We start from the raw sequence: 23,864 nt of genomic DNA, 5'->3' as shown, positions 1-23,864 counted from the left end.
AAAGTGTTCGTCAATAATTAGTTGTGATATCAATGCTTTCTACAAGTTCTGGTCGTCATGTCATGATTTATTCTGCTAAAACAATTTGACTGTTCATCATGTATACTGGAATATCATTGTTAACTGTTTGTATAAAATGTTGAAAAATGCAACAAATACAAAATTAAAAAAAAAAAAAAGACCCAGTCCTATAAAGCGATCATAGCACTATTGATATCTATATCGTAGGTTTTTTGTTAAAGTTGAGTGTTATGGTCATCTAAGTACTTCTTTGATTGGCATTTAGAAGTTGGTGTGGTGAACAATAATAATTATAATCATAATAAGTCATCTTCTATAGCGCACAGTCTCCAAACACCAAGTGATTGCTCGCGGCTCTTAATCAGAATCTGATTATTATTACCCCGGATAACCCAAGCTGCCTGTGAGGCGCTAGAAGGTTATAGTCACATGACTTTATCCAACCGGGTACCCATTTTCTGCTGGGTGAACAGAGGCAATTTTGAACAAACTAACTAAGGTGAGACCACATGTATCACATGTGCTTCGTTGTGGGGCAGAACTGAAGTCCTAGAAACTCTCAGGAGTCAAGCTGCCAAACACGGTCACCCATCCAAGGACTGTCCGAGCTCGACGTTGCTTAACTTCAACTGATTCGTGACCTGAGCTCTGTGCACAGGACCACACGCCACACGGGATAGTTCCCCAGAAATACAACATCTTTACTACACTATATGCAATGTTTCAGTTTAGATACTAACACTGGTTTCAAGCAAGTGTCACTTTGCTAATATACACACAGTAATCAAGACTAGATTTCTGCAACAATATCAATACAGAAACAGGGAGTTGGCTTCACAGTCATGTGGGGATGCAACCTGACCTTGACCCTCACAGGCAATCACATCAATGACAGGGCCACCGAACCACGTTGATGGAGTTGCTAGAATTCATGGTGCACATGGGACACTTCTGATCCAAGACATATCTCTACATGTTCCTAAACATACCTCTAGTTTTTCCTTAAAGTCTTCCACCTTCTCCTTCATGTCGTGGACGATGGAGGGGATGTCACCGTTGTCCACAAACACCCGCTTCTCTAGCCTCTGTAACCTGGAAACAAACACATCCGTGAATGCGTGACACACCTTCAATACATCAGTGCATAGGAAACAAATACATCTGCAAATGCCTGACTAACCATCATCTTCCCATCAACTATATTTCCAATTTTCAATATTTTCCGCCATCTCTACTTCATACATCTCCTCTTTGGTTTAAACCTGTGAAGAATGGAGCCTGATGTTTTCTTCAGCAACCCATGCTTTCTGTAAGAAGCAACAATGCTTGTTGTATGGGAAACAGAATCAGGTGGTCAGATTTGGTTGATGTGATTGCGAAAATCGATGCTCATGATGTCAGTCACTGGATTGTCTGGTCCAGATTCAATTATTTAAAGACCACAAACATAGGGCTGGAACATTGCTAGACAACAATCGTGAATACAACAGTCGTGAATACAACAGTGAATTGGATAATAACCCAGGTGTTTGAAGAGACTGTAAAATCTTCCCATTTAGCTGTCAATGTTGACAACAGCACTTCACATAATCTGACTGACCGACTGAGTTTGGTTTTACGCCGCTTTTAGCAATATTCCAGCAACATCACGGCGGGGGACACCAGAAATGGGCTTCACACATTGTGCCCATGTGGGGATTCGAACCCGGGTCTTCGGCGTGACGAGCCAACGCTTTAACCATTAGGCTACCCCACCGCCCCTTTCACATAATCAGTTCTGTTCACCAAGTCAACATATCAAAATACACTACATGAGCAAGTGCTTCCTCTCTATTAGATTAAAATACCATAGAGTTTCCTAGACTAAGACCCGCCCTCTCATCACATGTGGAAAGAAATAGAGTCAATCTCAGAGTCGACTTCTGAGAATCAGCCTGTAAAACTGAGGGGTCTGAAACAGCTGATATTATTAAGAGGTCTAGTTTATACTGGACCAACCACAGGGGCTTGTAACGCTAGAAAGTGCCATCAAGGTATATACTGTCACTAACGGGGTCTTAGTACCATATGAAAGGAAAGGGATGTAACGAAAAGAGTCAGCGATTTGATGGGACATATTTATTTTTAGCCAATGAGCTCCCTTGCCCTATTAAGTGCGGGGCAGGTTAAGGCCAAGGTCGTCAATGGCAAACAGGCACGACACAATTCTGTTCGCAATGAATAAATGTACGTAAACTCATTATGACAGTGAGGTGTAAGTGTCTCTGAAAGAATGGCGACTTACTAAGCACGCTGACGGGCGCCATCAGTTCAACATGTTTTGGTGAATGTTGTATGTGTATACTGTGAAATAAACAAAAAAAATGGGTGAGTTACCGCTACAAATTCTGAGCACGGATTTTGGCTCGGAATTGAGAAATCACGATTTTTCGAGCTTCCAAAGACCCCAGCTCCCAAAGTACTGCTTCGATTTTTGTGCTGTATGTCTCATTGTGAAGGTAAATCTATTGGCTTGAAATGTGCGCATACTTTAAATGGGATAAATACAGTGAGCATTGTTGAATTCGCCCTGAAACAAACTTGGTGTGTTGACCTCGTTACATCCCTTTCCTTTTATATAGTACTAAAACCCCGTCAGTGACAGTATATACCTTGATGGCAGTTTTTAGCATTACAAGCCCCTGTGGGACCAACTAATAATGTCCAGACCTTGGTGCCCAGTTTAAGAAACGTATTTGATTTCTGCTGCATCAATGAAGCTTGAGAGGAAGAGAAAGACCAATATTTCACTATTGCACAATATGATGTAACTGATCACTACCGAACATCTACCTCACTGCCAAACATCCACCTTACTACCAATATCTACCTCACTACCAAACATAGTCTCACTACCAAATATCTACCTTACTACCAAATATCTACCTCACTACTAAACATAGTCTCACAACCAAACATAGTCTCACTACCAAATATCTACCTCACTACCAAATATCTACCTCACTGTCAAACATCCACCTCACTACAAACATCCACCTCACTACCAAATATCTACCTCTCTACCTCACTACCAAATATCTACCTCACTACCAATCATCCACCTTACTACCAAATATCTACCTCACTGTCAATCATCCACCTTACTACCAAATATCTACCTCACTACCAAACACAAATCCCTCAGAGTACCAGAGCTCCTCAGAGAAAATGTTTGAGGGGCAAGGTGCCCCAGCACCCAAAGAAGAAGAAAATCTGCAAATTTGTTGCCTTGTTTCTATGGGTGAACTATCAATACACAACACGATAGTTCACCCATACATCAGTGTTTTTATGAACGATGTATATCAACAAATAATGTACAGATATACCATTGATATTTTATTATAAAAATGAAAAAGATGACAAATATAAAAATATAATAACCAAAATATCAGCTGCCTTTATTTCTGAAAAGGATGTAAATAAAAACAATATTCATTGTGGCCTTAGGAGAATATAAATGCCACTTAAAGGCACTTAGGCATATTATTTTAACCCAAACACAGCGCACTTTATCTCACATAGAGTGCAATACATCTGCACTGATATGTCAGGTTATAGCGCGAGTGTTTGTTTTGCCATCTCCGTGGAGTAAACCCACTTCAATATTAATCCCGCTGATTTCCTTTCTATCAGCATACAATAACAATATACTTAGAAGCACATGGTTTTTATGGCCATACATTCACAGGCTGGAACAATACACTAATGGCGGCTATGATCTGTATCATCACATACTGTGAGTCTACTTCAATACCACTTTGTGTCAGTTGTCACAATTTGTCGGCATAATGTCACACAGGTCTCGGATGTTTACAACTTTTCATTATAATTATAATACAGTGTATTTGTAGAGCGCTAAACTCAATGCACTAGTGCATGCTCAAAGCGCTACAAATTTGTTACAATCTGATTATTATTACCCCGGGGTAACCCAAGCTGCCTGTGAGGCGCTAGAAGGTTATAGTCACATGACTTATCCCACCGGGTACCCATTTTTCTGCTGGGTGAACAGAGGCAATTTTGAACAAACTCACTTGCCAAAGGTGAGACCACATGTGTCACATGTGTTTCGTTGTGGGGCAGAACTGAAGTCCTAGAAACTCTCAGGAGTCAGGCTGCCAAACACGATCACCATCCAAGGACTCTCTGCGCTCAACGTTGCTTAACTTCAGTTGATTTGTGATCTGAGAGATATGCACCGTAAGCACGTGCTTAGGTATGGTGATGACACACATTGATACATTATCATGGAAACCGGGATTTCAGCCCACAAGCACTTGCAGGTGTCTACCCTAGTAATACCCGATCAGTAATATTTTAATGGAGTAACATCCTGTAATTTTACGGTAATGACAGAAATGACCTTAGCTATACAGCTCTGCATTATCAGGGGAAATCAAGCTCTTAACCAACCATCATTGGCATGTGTCTACCCAAGTAATACCCTACCAGTGATATCTCAATAAAGGAGTAACTTTCAGTAATTTTACGGTAGTGACAGTAATAACCTTAGCTACCCAGCGTAGTTTGTATGTTGTTTCAAATTGTTATCGCTCTCCATCAATACAAGGACATCAATGCTATTTTCAAAAGTGAGTGAGTGAGTTTAGTTTTACGCCACACTGAGCAATATTCCAGCTATATGGCAGCAGTCTGTAAATAATCGAGTCTGGACCAGACAATCCAGTGATCAACAGCATGAACATCGACCTGCGCAATTGGGAACCGATGACATATGTCAACCAAGTCAGCGAGCCTGACCACCCGATCCCGTTAGTCGCCTCTTACGACAAGCATGGGTTACTGAAGGTTCATTCTATCCCGTATCTTCACGGGTATATTTTAAAGAGTATCCACTGCACATGTCACTTCTATCTGGAATACTAGTACAAAATTTCACATGCTCACCCATCAGTTATTCGACAGAATTCCGAAAATAATATGGTATTAAGTGTAACCTAAATTACAAGCTCCCTACAATACCAAACCAAATTGGATACCATGCTAATCTACACGTTGTTTACATGCAGTGCAAGGAGTAAACTACAAAATGCAAAGCAGTGTTTGAACAAATGAATTATAAATATTGTTTCTGTTATAGTTCATTAATGTACGATAATCCCCATAATTTGTAGAATATAAATCACAATGATTAAAGCAAAATCCCAAAGGTATATAAGCATGTTAGGTAACTGCCACATGTAAGGAAGAAAACTCTACACAGCGATCGATCTGCACTTCTTTGGACATTCCAGGCTACCCATGCACTCTGACGATCAATAATTTCAGACAAAATTGAAAAAAAATTGGCAAGTCAAAAAATTAAATAATATTTCAAAAACTAGCAATACAGCCTTAAACTGAACAGGGCGGAGTGAGTTGTGTGTAATGCTGCTTTGAGCATGTCAGCTTCACGTGGAAGGATGGCCTGAGGTGATGCAGGTTCTAGACGTTAACCCCTTCAATGAAATCAACAAATATGAGAATCAGACTGAACAATAGACTTCATAAAGTACAGGGCGGTGGGGTAGCCTTGTGGTTAAAGCATTGGCTCGTCACGCCGAAGACCCGAGTTGAATCCCCACATGGGTTCAATGTGTGAAGCTCATTTCTGGTGTCCCCTGCCGTGATGTTGCTGGAATATTGCTAAAAGCGGCGTAAAACCAAACTCAGTCAGTCAGGCAGTCATAAAGTACAGCTACAGAGTACATGCGGGCAGGTGGGTAGCCCATAGCTAGTGGTTCAAGCATTCACTCATGAGAAAATGTGATGCATATGTGGGTATATATACTTTGCAAGTAATTCACCAGGTAAAGCTACTTCTCCCATCCTGCTCATGACATAACCTTTTTTAAATACTAGTATTGCATTCCAACATCTCAACGGATTATGCTGCTTCTCGCGTCCTTTCTCTCAGTTGATTATTGTATTAGTGTTCAAGAATGTTACTTGTTCCGTACTTCTCTCAGGTGATTGCATTTACAAAATTACCCTCAATTGGTATAGCTAGTTATCCCAGTTTTGACAGCGAAACTTCACACCTTAACGAATCAGTGACCAAGACGCTGTCAAAAATGGGACACTACCAACCCACTCATTATGATGAAGATCTGGATTCGATTCCCCACATGGGTACAATGTGTGAAGCCATTTTCTGGCGTCTCCCGTAGTGATCTTCCTGGAATATTGCGAAAATCGGCATAAAACTAAATTCACTCACTCCACAAAGTACAAGCTGAATAACTGAGAGAAATTTATATTTGTACAAACTGCATTCCATGTATTACATATTGCTCGATACCTAGGGCTGTGTATTGGCAAATGAATTGTATTGCAATATATTGCGATTCAGGTACGTGTATTTCGATACGTATTGATTTATATATTCTGAACTTAGGTGTTTGACAGTAGGTGACAGTTATTGTACATGTTGATCCAATATTCTACATTGGGCCAGACCAATTTTATTTCTTGTTTTACGGATCCGCCGGTCGTATTTATTCAAGAATAAGGAAAAAAATAAAAATGAATTTTCCACGCTCAAAAAATAAAACCTCATGTTTTAAACTAAAAAAAACCCCATTTTTTAATTGTTTTTTGCCCCATATAAACTTCATAAATTGCCAAAAATAAAATACTTTTAGTATTTAAAAGGAAAATTATTTTGACGAGTGATTGTTATTTTTTATTTTTTTCCCTCCTGCCGGACAAAAATCCGAAAAACAAGAAATAAAATTGGTCTGGTCTAATGAGTCCCTAAAATTTTTATGTCCCTAATATATTTTATGGTTCAGCAATAACAGCAGTCTCTATGCACCAAGGTTGCATAGTCAGGGATTCTGTTTTCATTTTTCATAAATTTATAGTTTTACAGCTTTCCGTTTTGTCATTGAATAACAAAGGAAAACATCTGTTGTTTTAAACCACAAAGATAATCACAAAAGCTCCATATATGTTAATTACCCAATATACCAGTTCTCAGAAAAAATATTACAATACGTATCGTTTGAAAAGCACATTGCAGTATACCGGTATACCGGTAATACCGTGCAGTCTATACCGTGATCATTTAGCCGAAATATTTGATTTGATCACGATCCGCGTCATAACAAAGGCATGTGGGACGAGTCTAAAAATAACTTCAACTTAGGCCAGACCACTTTGATTTCTTGTTTTACGGATCCTTCGGTCGTATTTTTTCAAGAATAAGAAGAAAATATAAATTAATTTTCCAGGCTCAAAAAATAAAATCCTCACATATTTATTGGCCAAATATGTAAACTTACAACAACAAAAATTTGTGATTGTTTTTTGCCCCATAAATTGCCAAAAGTAAAACACTTTTAGTATTTAAAAGAAATATTACTGTGACTGGTGATTTTTATTTTTATTTTTTTTCCCTCCTGCTTTTAGGTTTTCTGAGGACAAAAATCCGTAAAACAAGAAATAAAATTGGTCTGGCCTTAATAAAGTTCACTTCTTCATCAAGGAATACAGCTGATGTGTTGTCGTCAATATCAGATGAAATGTATTAGACTGTAGATAACATCACAGTGAAATTGACTGCTGGGAGACAGCTGGTGCCAGAACCAAGAGTCTCCAGATGTAGGTTAACAAGCTACCAAAGAAAGACATTCCATGGACAGGAGGTAGGACGTTGTACAATTATTACTTATTGAATACTACTTTCACATACAACTTATTGATGCTAAAGAATTATCCAATCTGCATATGTAATTTACTTGAACCTTTACGACCACAGCATTCTCAATAGTCTTGAATGAGCAAAAATATTTTGTTTGTTCACAATTAGTTACAAAAATTACAGGAATTCCTTTTGTCAATGTTTGTCAGGTTTTCTGTTAAAAAATGTCACTTTTTTCTACAACAGAAGAAACCACCTATGGTGTTTTTAAAATGTATTTAGTCAAAGCATTCATTACCAGCCATATTGGGGAGAAAAACATGTGGTGATGACATCCTAAAATCTTTAACATGATTTTTTCTGAAATAGACTTGATAAAAGTGGCAGACCAATCAAAATGATGGGAGCCATGGTGAAATTCTGTATAAATGCATGAATAAATCACATTTCAATTCAGTTTAATTAAAATTTACTTTGGCTTTCTACAAACCGAAACTTTACTTGGGTGGTCCAAAATCAAAATAAATTCATGATCTTTTAATAAAAAATGCCTTCAGACATGACTACGAAAAAACGTTCCAAAACCTGACATGAAAATTTCAGGAATAAATTGAGGAACAAGACACCACACATATGTTGTGTGCTACATTTTCATTTATCATGCCGTATCACAGAGCGCTATCATGCTGTCTCACCCAGCGCTATCATGCCATATCACATGCTGCCACCGACTCTCCCCACAAATGCTGTATTCACAAGAGTTTGTTATTGTATCTAATATTGATGAGGTGAATACCACGGTGAAAACTAAACCAGATGCTGAACGTGGAACTGGACCAAGATAACCTGGATACTTGTCATGAAGTGGTCGGAACTAGTTGGAAGAAAACCTTGTTGAATGTTTTCCTCTGAATCTATTGCTTGTTATGTTTTTTTTGCCTGAATCGTGTTGTGGGTGAAATACTGTTTGAAATACTACTTCCAACAGCAGCACCTTCAGCATCATTTGATTGGGATTAGAAAACAGTTTTTTTGACTCAGTTAGTTAGTGATTGAGATTGGTTTTACGCCGCTTTTATCAATTTTCGAGCAATATCACGACGGGGGACACCAGAAATGGGCTTGACACATTGTACCCATGTGGGGAATCGAACCTAGGTTTTCGGCATGACGAGCAAACACTTTAACCATGAGGCTGCCCCACCGCCCCTTGTTGACTCAGGGTTTGACTAGTGTTTACCTGATGATCAAAGTTTTCCTTGCCCAGGGTTCAATTCCACCATGGGTACAACCCATGAAACCATTTCTGGTGTCTCCACCATATTCTTAGAATACTGCTTATAAAAGGTGGGAAAAACACAAACTTTTATTCTCAATAACTAACCATGTACACCATTGAAAAACCTATAGCATTTCTAAACATTGTGATGTCTTTGTTGCAGAGCTACAACCAAAGGAACAATGAGACATGTTAGAAAAAATGTTTTACCAGGACTTGAAACACTAATCACTCTGTGGGCATTTCTTGTCATAGGAAGTCTTGGTGTAATTCTTATTCAAGTGTATATGATAAGACTTCCATATCTGGCCAGCCACAGTATGCTCTTCAAAGAAACTTCAGACCAACCAGCAACTTCAAGATCAAACACAACCTTAGCTAGAGTTAATGCGGGGCCAGTTAGCTGTTGGAAACAATCACATCCAACCCAGCCTACAGCTACAAACAAGCTTGAAAAAATGATAAACCGTTTATCAAGAATGAACATAACCTCATCACCTGGAAAAACTCAAATTGAATTTAAGAACGAAATAGAAGCATTTGTTCAGGAAGAGCTGGCACGAGCCCATGACTCAAAGCAAGAATTTGCAGATCTCAGCAGTTTGGAAGAGTCAAAGCTGATTCTTAAGACCCTAAGTCATTTCATAAGCACTGAAGCAGATTCTGATCAACTTAATAAAAGAATAAAAACATTTATATCCCTGTCTCCGAGTTCACCCAAAGACGTATTTTTGAATTTACATGAATTTTCATTGAACTTGGATCCTGGGACCTGTGAAGGAAGTCCGTTTCTTGTTGGTTTTGTTCATTCAGCGCCAGATCACATTGAACATCGGCAGGAAATCCGAAAAACCTTGGGCTCCATCAAAAGAATTGACAGTAAATCAATAAGGATTGTTTTCATGCTTGGACTGACACTTAATTCTACAAAACAGGAATCTATAGAAACAGAATCAGGACTTTTTCAGGACATTGTACAAGGTAACTTTATAGATTCTTACAGAAATCTAACCTACAAACACATTATGGCCTATCACTGGATCAATACACACTGTCATGATGCTGACTTCATCCTGAAAATTGATGATGACACATTGGTGAATATTTACAAAATAGTCGACTACCTGAAAGAAAAGTCAACTAAAAATCTTTTTCAGTGTTACCAATTAGAGTCATTATCAATTCCGTCTCGCAACCCAAGAGCACGTGTATATGTTCCAGAACATGTGTATCCATTTTACAGATGGCCGAAGTCATGCCTAGGGTTTGGGTACTTTGTTACCACCGACGTAGTGGCCAAAATATTAGATTCCTCAGAAGATGCAAAGTACATCAATACCGATGATGTCTTTGTGACTGGGATACTGACACTAAAAGCTGGTGTAGATGTCACCAAGTTGTCTGGGAGGAATGTAGAAACATATGCCGCCAGGCCCCAGAGGAACATGTCTTGCAACACATCAATAACTTGATGTTTGTGATAGACAGGGAAAATGGTCAAAGGAAGAACTTTAATGGCTATTGGAAAAGATTTGATAGATGTAGAAGCATTCACCACAATGCTGACAAATCAAATCTTGCAACTCAAAATGTTCAATGAATTACATCCATATCTAATGTTGAGTGATCATTTTCCATGTGCAGCAAGAAACTTCAAGAGCAATGATCACCCTCAATGTGCAATGATAAACTTCAAGTGCAATGATCAAATTCCAAACTTCAAAAGAAATTATCAACCTCCTTGTGCAGAAAGAAACTTCAAGTGCAATGATCAACCTCCAAGTTCAATGATAAACTTCAAGAGCAATGGTCACCCTACTTGTGCAATGATAAACTTCACGTGCAATGATAAACTTCACATGCAGTGATCATCCTACTTGTGCAAGGATTAACTTCAAGAGCAACGATCAACCTCCTTGTGCAGCAAGAAACCTTAACTGCAAAGATCAACCTCCAAGGTTCAACAATAAACTTCAAGAACAATGATCACCCTCAATGTGCAATGATAAACTTCAAGTGCAATGATCAAATTCCATGTGCAATGATAAGCTTCAAGTGCAGTGATAATCCTCCATGTGCAATGATTAACTTCAAAAGAAATTATCAACCTCCTTGTGCAGAAAAGTGAAATGATCAACCTCCAAGTTCAATGATAAACTTCAAGAGCAATGGTCACCCTACTTGTGCAATGATAAACTTCACGTGCAATGATAAATGTCACATGCAATGATCATCCTACTTGTGTAAGGATTAACTTCAAGAGCAATGATCAACGTCCTTGTGCAGCAAGAAACTTTAACTGCAAAGATCAACCTCCAAGGTTCAACAATAAACTTCAAGAGCAATGATCGTCCTCAATGTGGAATGATAAACTTCAAGAGCAATGATCGTCCTCAATGTGGAATGATAAACTTCACTTGCATTGATCATCTTCCATGTGCAGCAAGAACTTTAAGTGCAAAAGATCAACCTCCAAGTTCACATTCAAGAGAATGATCATCCTACATGTCAACAATAAACTTCAAGTGCAATGACCAACCTCAACATTCAATGATCAATTCAAGTAGAATGATTAACCTCGGTGCAAGGATAAACTTCAAGTGCAATGATAAATCTCAAGAAGCAATGACAAACTTCAACTACAACAACGAACCTTAATGGGCCATTATCAACCTTGCACGTAATGTTCAATCTCACAATGCAATGGCTGACATTAGAGCATAATATCCAGCCTCAACGTACAATGACCAACATCTGTGGGAAGTGATCAACCTACACAAGCAATGATGAACTTCCACGAGCAATGATGAACTTCCACGAGCAATGATGAACTTCCACGAGCAATGATGAACTCTGAAAAGCAATAACCAACCTCCTCAAGCAACGACCAACCTCCTCAGCCCACCCATCCATTAACCCAGACTAACCATCACACTCTTTTACAGCCGTCTGAGTGAATGTTATTTTAAGATGTCAGCAATATCATCTCCGGGATGTAAGTAATCAGTCCAGACTGGCTGATGTAAGATCGATCAATTCTATCCAGGTATGATGAGTCTTGGCACACACTGCTCCTGGACATTCCTCGGCTTAATGAGCAGGCGTCGGTTCTCACTCTATCTGGGATAGATTCCGCAGTTGCTCACAACAAATATTACATCATAAATGATGTTCAAGTTAACGTGACTTCAACATATAACCTCTTCAAACATAATGACAAAATAAATATAATATTATTTGTTGGGCTGTTGTTTTTTCTGAACTCTTACATTAATCAAAGTAGAAAGTTCTTCTGTGGATAATGACAGGAATTTATTGATCTGGGTCTGAATTGGTGATTGATTCATTACCAGGTGATACACAATGTTTGGCTCTCAAGACTATCATTAAAATGATTATCCACCCACATTCTTCTCAGAAGAACAGGTGCTAAATGTCTCCCATTGGTGATTCTAGGTGGAACAGTGACCCAGTACCCCATGCTGGTCTCCCATTGGTGATTCTAGGTGGAACAGTGACCCTGTACCCCATGCTGGTCTCCCATTGGTGATTATAGGTGGAACAGTGACCCAGTACCCCATGCTGGTCTCCCCTTGGTGATTCTAGGTGGAACAGTGATCCTGTACCCCATGCTGGTCTCCCCTTGGTGATTCTAGGTGGAACAGTGACCCAGTACCCCATGCTGGTCTCCCATTGGTGATTCTAGGTGGAACAGAGACCCTGTACCCCATGCTGGTCTCCCCTTCGTGATTCTAGGTGGAACAGTGATCCTGTACCCCATGCTGGTCTCCCCTTGGTGATTCTAGGTGGAACAGTGATCCAGTACCCCATGCTGGTCTCCCCTTGGTGATTCTAGGTGGAACAGTGACCCTGTACCCCATGCTGGTCTCCCATTGGTGATTCTAGGTGGAACAGAGACCCTGTACCCCATGCTGGTCTCCCCTTCGTGATTCTAGGTGGAACAGAGACCCTGTACCCCATGGTGGTCTCCCATTGGTGATTCTAGGCGGAACAGTGACCCAGTACCCCATGCTGGTCTCCCTTGGTGATTGTAGGTGGAACAGAGACCCAGTACCCCATGGTGGTCTCCCATTGGTGATTCTAGGTGGAACAGTGACCCAGTACCCCATGCTGGTCTCCCATTGGTGATTCTAGGTGGAACAGAGACCCTGTACCCCATGCTGGTCTCCCCTTGGTGATTCTAGGTGGAACAGTGACCCTGTACCCCATGCTGGTCTCCCATTGGTGATTCTAGGTGGAACAGAGACCCTGTACCCCATGCTGGTCTCCCCTTCGTGATTCTAGGTGGAACAGAGACCCTGTACCCCATGGTGGTCTCCCATTGGTGATTCTAGGCGGAACAGTGACCCAGTACCCCATGCTGGTCTCCCCTTGGTGATTGTAGGTGGAACAGAGACCCAGTACCCCATGGTGGTCTCCCATTGGTGATTCTAGGTGGAACAGTGACCCAGTACCCCATGCTGGTCTCCCATTGGTGATTGTAGGTGGAACAGAGACCCAGTACCCCATGGTGGTCTCCCATTGGTGATTCTTGGTGGAACAGTGACCCAGTACCCCTTGTTGGTCTCCCCTTGGTGATTGTAGGTGGAACAGAGACCCAGTACCCCATGCTGGTCTCCCATTGGTGATTCTTGGTGGAACAGTGACCCTGTGCCCCATGCTGGTGTCCCATTGGTGATTCCAAGTTTAACAGGAATACAAGCATGATGTCCTGAGCACCCATTCCATCCAGTACCCCATGGTGGTCTCCCCTTGGTGATTCTAGGTGGAACAGTGACCCTGTACCCCATGCTGGTCTCCCCTTGGTGATTCTAGGTGGAACAGTGACCCTGTACCCCATGCTGGTCTCCCCTTGGTGATTCCAGGTTTAACAGGAAGACAAGCATGAGGTCCTGAGCACCCATTCCATCCAGAATCTCAAATGGGGTTCAAGAAGAACCCATATTATGCATGCCACAGGGGCAATACTTCAAATAACTGTACAACACCTCCCAAATGGATCATTCCCATCATCAACAGTGCAAAATACACATCACCTTCATCCTCCAACAAGGTCCAACACTCAGTGAGTGAGTGAGTGAGTTTAGTTTTACGCCGCACTCAGCAATATTCCAGCTATATGGCGGCGGTCTGTAAATAATCGAGTCTGGACTAGACAACCCAGTGATCAACAGTATGAGCATCGATCTGAGCAATTGGGAACCGATGACATGTGTCAACCAAGTCAGCGAGCCTGACCACCCGATCCCGTTAGTTGCTTCTTACGACAAGCATGGGTTACTGAAGGTTCATTCTATCCCAAATCTTCACGGGTATATTTTAAAGAGTATCCACTGCACATGTCACTTCTATCTGGAATACTAGTACAAAATTTCACATGCTCACCGATGACATGTGTCAACCAAGTCAGCGAGCCTGTCCACCCGATCCCGTTAGTTGCTTCTTACGACAAGCATGGGTTATATCTCACAGGATATACGACTGCTACAAGAAAAGTTACGAGATCTTAGGCTTACTAGACCTTTTTGAAACGGGGCCCTGACCAATTTCATTTCTTGTTTTACAGGTTTTTGTCCTCAGAAAACCTAAAGGCAGGAGGGAAAAGCAAAAATAAAAAAATCACCAGTCAAAGAAAAAACCCACAAGAGTTTCCATGTTAACTCTTTCGGTTTGTTTGTATCAACTAAAAGGAAGTTGAGTGAGTTTAAGCTTCACAATGATTTCAAGAGTATTTCACTTATATCACATGTACATTTGGATTTTATTTTTGAGCGGGGAATTTTTATTATTTTTTTCTTATTCTTGAAAAAATATGACCGGCAGATCCGTAAAACAAGAAATAACATTGGTCTGGCCTAATTACAATAATCACTAGATTCACACTGCATCCTTACATCATATGACAACAGAAACAAAAGTTACTTTCTTCGGCATTGAATTCCCCAAGACACCATTAGCAAATTATCTCACAACCACATGCCTGAGTTATGACTTAATGATAACATCACATCTAATTCACAAGTCGTTATAACTATGTATGATGCGGTATATATTGAATTAACAGCGCTTAAAGATGATCTCATGTTGTACCTTTCACACCCATGCTGTAATTAATGGCTTTTCTGACCATGCTGCAAGAGCCAGTTAACTAATAACAGTAATTATATCTGATGAAAAGCAGCCACTATCAGTAATAATCACATAAACACTACCATCAATCTCCTCACTGATTAATTGCAGGAAACAAATTACATTTATCTCTCACCTGAAAAAGAGACGATTCTTTTTTTTTTTAGGCCATTCTTTTATCATAATTTTCTAATCAATCAAGCAGGTTCAGTGTCTGCACAATTTTGATGCTCCATCAACAAAATTGTACGGGAATTTGTTTATTAAATTCATTTTCAAAGATTCTTAGTGCAATGCTCTTGTACCTCCTATGCCCCACTGAGTTCGGGGTAAAATAATGGTTGCTCCATTGCCTACCATACATGTTGCCATGTGAATGTGGGTTGGGTGAGTGAGTGAGTGAGTGAGTGGGTGGGTGAGTTTTTTAGGTGACTGAGTGAGTGAGTGGGTGGGTGGATGGGTGGGCGAGTGAGTGAGTAAGTGAGTGAGTGGGTTGGGTGGGTAGGTGGGTGAGTGGGTGGATGGTGGATGGGTGAGTGAGTGGGTGAGTGATGGGTGAGTGGGTGATAGAGTGAGTGGTTTACATGGGTGAGTAGGTGAGTGATTGGTTGGTTGAGTGGTTAAGTGAGTGAGTGGGTGAGTGATAGTGTGAGTAGGTGAGTGGTTGGTTGGTTGAGTGGTTAAGTGAGTGAGTGAGTGGGCTTTGGTGCATAAGTGTGTGTGTGAGTTTGGTTTTAAGCCGCTTTTAGCAATATTCCAGCAACATCACGGCGGGGGACACCAGAAATGGGCTTCACACATTGTGCCCATGTGGGGATTCGAACCCGGGTCTTCAGCGTGACGAGTCAACGCTTTAACCATTAGGCTACCCCACCGCCCCTGGTGCATAAGTGAGTGAATGAGTGAGTTAGTGGCCAAGTGAGTGAGTGAAGGAAGGAGGGAACAAGCAAGGGATTTTAGATGGAGGAAAGCTAAGGTAAAGCAGTGAGTGACTGAGTGAGTGAGTGAGGGATTAAAAATGGAGTAAAGCTTAAGGTGAAGCAGATTTACTGAGATGAAATCACCAGCACTAGAAACATAGCCTCAGTTCAACCCCACAGTTGTCCCTGTTATGTCTTTGTGGTTTAGCATGGTGTGGCATAACGGTGTGGTACATGTGTGGTGTGTCTGTGGTGTGTCTGTGATGTGGCCAGGGGACTGAGCCACTGATCTTCCACCCTCTTGGCACACACTGTATCCATTTTATCACAGTGGCAGCCCTTTCACACAAAGTACAAACAGGATGATCGTGTATCATCATACTTCAATGGCAGGCTATCACTCACTGGTCCACCTACACGGGCACCATTTTTACAGATCCTAATAATACAGATTGACAAATACTTCATACAAAAACAATTTCATAAGACATGAGAATGGCAAAGCACAGAAAACACTGAAAATTTAGCCGGGGGTCTTGGGGGTCTTTAGTTGCAGATTTACATCGATCTCAAAATCGTTCAAAATGAAAAAAAATCCCGGAAAATCGGCGGATCTGCAGAAAATTCTCATGTCTGAATCATTCACTACTGAAAAATCATCCCAAATCAGAAGATTAATCAACTAGAGATCGATGTCAAAATAATTTCCTACACATCAACAATAAACATATATAACTCCACCAAGGACGAATTTAAGCTTGCCATCCAATCTGTACTTGAGTGACCCCCCACGAGACAATCACACAGTGATTAATGGAGATCTACACAGCGAAACTGATACCTGAGTTTCATTACAATACTCGATAGAGGAGAGATACAGTTATCGGGAAGATTGCTATTGATGAAAGTCAGTGTACCTGGCAACATCAATGCAGAAATATAATCCCCCATTCTTCTCATTCCTTTACTTCTATATACTTCTATCAAAATAAATGTTAATACATTCACATGGGAATTGTCGCTACAGATCGGCGGGGTTATTTCGTACGTGGATGTCAACAAGGGCAATAAGAAAACGTTATCGGATGAAGATCATATATTTTACTGAAATACACAGAGAGATTGAAGGATAGGAGCTTGCATAGGGGAACATTCTAATCAGATAATCAGATAATCAGCCTCCAGATATTTAAATCCCATGCAAGAGTGAGCAAAGCATTTGGACAAGCATGTTGATAACTTCCTTGAGTGGCAACGATACAAGAATCTGTATCGAAACATCGCATCAACGAATAAAGAAGTCATTCATCCATAAAGTTTGTCCTTATAAGCATGTTGATTTCCGTAACTTTAAAAGGAAAAAGAAAATGAATATATTCTGAAACCAAAATAAAGAAGCCATATTGCTATGAGTACTTCACAGTCACTTCAAAGTGCAAAGGCAGCTACATCCACAAATGTCTACTATTAAGGGTATGTTTGTGTTTTCTGTGGGTTTTCTTTCCTTTAGAAATCCAGGCAGAAAAAGATGAAGCCAAATCATTGGGTAACACAACCACCTTACATGTTCCAGCTGGGAGATACCACTTGTGTTCATAAGTTCTGATATGAATGACATTGTTGAAAAATACAGGAAGTTTCATCTGAGAAATCACTTGTCTGTTTGCCCTTATCCCTGGTCATCCCTGGTCATCCTGGGTCATCCTGGGTCATCCTCCATTCCATCCTCCATCCCATAATATCTGGAGCGGTGGGGTAGCCTTGTGGTAAAGCATTGGCTCATCACACCGAAGGCCCAGGTTTGATTTTCCACATTGGTAAAATGTGTGAAGCCCATGTTTGTTGTTCTGCAATATTGCTAACAGCAGCACAAATCCACTCCATTCTATCATGGTAAACATGTCTGACCTGTTTTCCTTTTTGTTGTTTAACACTGCTATATGATGATGGTCTGTAAATAAGCAAGTCAGGACCAGACAATCCAGTGATTGATATTAAAAGCATCAATCATTATAATCGGGATACAATGACATCAACCAAGCCGGTGAGTCGGACCACCCAATTCCATTTATTGCAACTTACAGCAAGCATAGGTCACTGAAGACTTATTCTAACCCAGATCTTCACTAATGCTCATGTTTGTGTCTGTACAATATTATTCTTGAAATTAAAATCTTGTAGAGGAGATGATGGTGATGTCTTTTCTTCCACATCTTGGTGGTGAACGAGTCCATGCTACATACTATAGTAACTGAATATACAGGACAAAACATATTACGGGACTCAAAAATTCTTACAATTCAAGTTTTTATGTTAATTCAATTTCAAAACGTTTCACGCCCTGTCAACTACTTGCTGGCATTTTGTTAGAGTTACAGCATCTGAAAATAGGTGAGGTGAGGTGAAATTGGGTTGAACGCGGCGCTGGAGAATATTTCGCTCATATGACGACGTGCATGCGTGTGTATGTGTTGTGAAAATAGGATTCAATGCTGTATCTTGAGTGAATGTCACTTTATGACACACTGTTAACATGACAGCCTGAAAACAAGCTGTTGAGAGAACAAGCAAGGATCCACAAAAACATCAGACAAATTTGCATGTCACGGTTTTGGAGCAAACATGTGAAATTCCAGTTGTTGAAGATATACACAGATACGCCAATGCTTAAAGCAATGACACCCTTAACTTAACTTAACTTATATTAAACTTAACTTAAATATTTAAAATATCAATGTTGTTTAAGACTTTCAGGCTTTCAAGTGAAACAAGTAGGAAATATTAATATCCCAATCGGTGATTATTTCTACAGTGTGTGTGCAGGTTAAGTTCTCACTACTAAAGTCCAACTTTCATGGAGCTGATCTGTTAGAGAAATATCCTTTGTAATGGCAGCTATATAACGTACATAACAGTATTTACAGCATTAAAAGTATCCTGTCACAGAAATCTCTTTTTGTTTTTTGCATGCACATATATACTGAAGGACAAAAGAAAGTATACATATGTGTTGAATGGTGACTTAAAGGAAACAAACAAAATATTGTGTATTTGATACTGGTGGAATAAGTCTGTTTTGGACATTAAGTTACACTGTTTCAGCTACTGTTGCCATCCCGGTACTTTTTGGATAACTTTTACAAATGTTTTATCAAATGCAGTTTTCAAGAGTTCACTTTCTTTTACCCAACAGGTTAGAAGTAATTAAGATTGTCTTACCTTTGCTCTAACGAGTTCATGTCAAAACCAAGGTGAGAGACTAAAGTTGTTTGTTTACCTGCAAACATGAAAACAGCATGTTCCAAGATAAACACAAAAAAAGAAACAAAAAATATGAAGAACAGAAGAAACATTTAACAGACATAACAGGAGAGAAAGGGATAGAAAGATAGAGATATGATATAAGTGACTGTTTCTATCACCACCACCACCATCATCATCATCATTCCTTCATCAATATTATTATCATCACATTCTTCATCATCGTTATCATCCATTCCATACCATCATTGTCATCATCATCATCATCACATTCATCATATCCTTCATCAACTTTTCCATAAACCAATCCATATTATCATCGTCAGCTTCACTGTCATTGTCATCACATTCACCTTCATCATCATCATCATCATCATCATCATCATCATCATCATCACATTCATCATATCCTTCAACTTTTCCATAAACCAATCCATAATATCATCATCAGCTTCACTGTCATTGTCATCACATTCATCACCTTCACCTTCACCATCATCATCATCATCATCATCATCATCATCATCATCCTCACATTCATCATATCCTTCATCAACTTTTCCATAAACCAATCCATATTATCATCATCAGCTTCACTGTCATTGTCATCACATTCATCACCTTCATCATCATCACATTCATCATCACATTCATCATATCCTTCATCAACTTTTCCATAAACAATCCATATTATCATCGTCAGCTTCACTGTCATTGTCATCACATTCATCACCTTCATCATCATCATCATCATCATCATCATCATCATCATCATCATCATCATCACGTCTTATCATGACAAAAGACACACCATTTCCATGTGTCGCTGGGATATATTGCAAACAAATTGAATGATATAAAGTAAATGTGTGAGTGAGTGAGGTTTAGAATGGTATTAAGTCACATAACAGCATTACACCTTAATATTGGAGGTCAGCCTGAAGTGGCCCACATACAGCAGACTTTAACTGCTGTGTAGAAACTACAAGCAGCTGAATACCCACGACCCTATCAAGCTGATACCTTTCCAAACAGAGCGAGTCAGTGAAATGATAAAATGACAGTTTATTATGCTGGGTGAAACACTGTAATTCTCTGTAAAAAAGAAGAAGAAAAAAACATGTGCAGTGAAACAGGACTTCATGCAGGAACTACTTTCAGTCTGTCTCAGTGGGACTATGTTTTTTAGAGTAAGATAATGATTGCTCGTATGTGTGGTGAAATAGGGGTTAACGTTTCAAGATTACTGCACTGATAAAGCATCGTGTACGTTTATGTTATCTTTGTGTGTTAGGGGGAGATTGTACTGATCCAGACCTAAGCTGCCCTAAACGTGATATCCCGCTGAGACATCATGTCACAGTTAAAGAAGGATACCTATCATTAAACACAGTATACAGAGTCCAGGCCCCGATTTCTCGAAGCAAACTTAAGTTTTTACTCAAATTTCAAACTGAGTTTGACAATTTGAAACAGCTGAATTTTTAACTCAACTGCATTTTTTAAATAAAAAAAGCCCAAACAACTTAAGTAATCTATCCATCAAACTCAAAATGTCTGCTAAATTTGAGTTTAATATTGATTTAAGTTTATTCTGGGAAATGCATTTACCTGCGCTTTTTCAAATTTGAGTAAAAACTCTAACTTAAGTTAAAACTCAGACTTTGAGATATCAGGGCCAGGTGTGTCCCCTTAATGGCAAGTACTAAGGTGGGTAATAAGAAGTTCCACATTTTAACGTCATTTGGTATACGTGATCGAGTCTACAAGTGATTGTTTCAACGAGTCAGTGAGTGAGTCTACGAGTGATTGTTTCAACGAGTGAGTGAGTGAGTCTACAAGTGATTGTTTCAATGAGTAAGTGAGTGAGTGAGTCTACACGTGATTGTTTCAACTTGAGAGTCTACAAGTGATTGTTTCAACGAGTGAGTAAGTCTACGAGTGATTGAGTCAATGAGTGAGTCAACAAGTGAGTGAGAGAATGAGTGAGTGAGTCAACGAGTGAGTGAGTGAATGAGTGAGAGTCATAGGTTGAGTGAGTAAGTGAGGTTTTACATAACTTTTAGCTATATCCCAGCAATATCATGGTGGGAACACCAGAACTGTTCTTTGCACATTGTATGCATGTGGGGAATCAAACCCAGGGCTTCAGCATGACGAGCAAACGCTTCAACCACTAGGCTACCCCATCTACTTCGATATGACAGTCAGGGATGATACTTAAGACTTACGCTCTATCTATGACACCACAGTACGAAGTAAATACATCTCATGCATCTCATGCATCTCATCAAAAGATTATGTGCATCACATAACTCAGTATTATAACCATCTATTTTGAGAAGAATGGAAAATATCCTAAATGACACTTGATCAGTACCAGCAGCTACAAAGCATTGACAACGATCCACAAAGTCAGGGTAGAATTACCCACAATCAAGGTCACACATTCTCACACACAATACAATTTGCGTCAGACCTCATTCTGCTCCAGAAAACACACTGGTCATTCATACGTGAACAATAAACGCTGAAATATGATCATTGTCGACCAACACGCTAAATCAATATCACACCCCCACTAATTCACGGACATCAAAACCACTAAGTGGACAGTTTTCACCCCAGTAGATTACTATAACATAACGGAAACAATAGAATCTACCGATCTCGTAGAAAAATAGCGTTTACCTGTCGACAAATGCCCTGCAGGTGATGTTCACTGACCTGAATAATGGAACTTCAAGGGCATATGCACCTGGACAACCATGTGGGTCTACTCCCATTTGTGAGAACTCCCAGTTGTGAGACTCCCAGTTATGAGACAGTGGAGTAGGTAATTACCAAAGAAAACACACCATACTCCCCTGTCTGATAGAATGGATTAACCCCAGCTAATTATGGATTAGCTATTTAACTGAATCTTGTGGAGGTAACTTAATGAAACTCTAAAAGATAAAGTAATTAACCTACTCAGATAAATGGCTTTAAAAAATAACACTTTGTGTAGGTAACTTCGTGATCATTTGAAAGAGAAATTAATTTACCTACTCAGATTTACGTGTTTGAAAAATCTAGCTCTTCAACGAACAATGTCTTCTGTGTTAATTAACACATTAATGAACTATGCCTCCTGCGGGTACTCTTCAGCAACAGGGCTGTTCCCACTTTCATCGTAGGGATGGGGAAGCACCACCTGTGTGCACTGAACCATTAATTAATGTGTCTCACAAATGGGAGTTCTCACAAATGGGAGGACACCACCATGTGATGTCAATAATCGCAGAAAAAGTGCTTTCAAATCCATATATACCTGGCTAACTGATGATATAGTCTGATCACAGAGATCGATAATCAGTTACTAAATATCAATCAACCATCGATAAATACAATAACTTTGAGAAAATACCCAAGGAGTTAAAAAAAGCAACATATTTCCAGCATTGGCAAGTGGGACACATTTATGCATGGATTATTTTACGGACATTTTGTTTCACAAATACATTCACTTTTGGTCTGCAGCAACAACAATTAAAAGTCTGTTGAGGCATATTGAAACTTTACTTCATCAGAATAATTCCCTATTGAAGACACAACTTTCATATCGATAATCATGAATATTTCATCCAAACGATGATGCTTCCGATCATCAAATCTTTTTCGCCATACACACGTTTCACACATTAAACCTTCATCTGCTTTTAAAGCAGGCTTTGATCATGAACATCTTGCAGACTATTTTCAGACATTTATCTTCTTCATTAGACCCAGTTTGATCAAACAGTTGAAACGTTCCAATCTTGCTAGATAAAGACAGCAAAAGTTTTCTTCCAAAGAGACTAAGCAAATGGAAACATTCTTTATTTACAATAACCATTGACCTTCAATTTGCTTGGAGTTTAATGTTCTAACAGCATAATGGAGTGCTGTAGAAAGCAGACATTTTTTGCCAAATTCCTGATTCCAGTAGTCAGGTTGGTTGAGAATGTTTCATTGGTAGGCATGGAGTGAGTGAGTGAGTGAGTGAGTGAGTGAGTGAGTGAGTGAGTGAGTGAGTGAGTGAGTGAGTGAGTGAGTGAGTGAGTGAGTGAGTGAGTGAGTGAGTGAGTGAGTGAGGAGTGAGGAGGAGGAGAGTGAGTGAGTGAGTGAGTGAGTGAGTGAGTGAGTGAGGTGAGTGAGTGAGTGAGTGAGTGAGTGAGTGAGTGAGTGAGTGAGTGAGTGAGGAGTGAGTGAGTGAGTGAGTGAGTGAGTGAGTGAGTGAGTGAGTGAGTGAGTGAATGAATGAGAGAGAGTGAGTGAGTGTGGTTTTGCGCTGCTTTTGGCAATGCTCCAGCAATATCACGGGGTACACCAGAAATGGGCTTCACACATTGTACCCATGTTGGGAATCGAAAACAGGAATTGAATCTTCAGCATGACAAGCGAACGCTTCAACCACTAGGCCACCCCACCGCGCCTAATACATCTGGAAGTTTTAATTTGAAAATCAATAACACTCATGACCACAAAAATAATTAAGAACTCAGGTAAGGCATTTGAAGTCGAC

At 39.9% G+C, this 23,864-nt stretch overlaps 1 protein-coding gene across 3 annotated transcripts in view; it reads right to left on the bottom strand.

The window, feature by feature from the left end:
* Window positions 1–23,864, bottom strand: part of LOC124290289 (high affinity cGMP-specific 3',5'-cyclic phosphodiesterase 9A-like) — a 109,494-nt gene that overhangs the window by 13,217 nt on the left and 72,413 nt on the right. For 2 of the 3 annotated variants that reach the window (XM_046727003.1, XM_046727001.1), the window contains exons 3-4: window positions 19,277–19,334; window positions 1,011–1,113 (exon numbers count right to left, since the gene is read on the bottom strand). In XM_046727003.1, the coding sequence (XP_046582959.1) occupies window positions 1,011–1,113; window positions 19,277–19,296 (123 nt within the window). In that variant the 5' untranslated portion in view covers window positions 19,297–19,334. The remainder of the gene's footprint in view (window positions 1–1,010; window positions 1,114–19,276; window positions 19,335–23,864) is intronic. The other variant, XM_046727002.1, reaches the window with a different exon arrangement.

Source organism: Haliotis rubra, unplaced genomic scaffold (genome assembly GCF_003918875.1).
Source record: "Haliotis rubra isolate DU_JTF1 unplaced genomic scaffold, ASM391887v1 Scf460, whole genome shotgun sequence".
Taxonomy (NCBI): domain Eukaryota; kingdom Metazoa; phylum Mollusca; class Gastropoda; order Lepetellida; family Haliotidae; genus Haliotis; species Haliotis rubra.
This window is presented reverse-complemented; position numbering and strand designations above follow the sequence as displayed.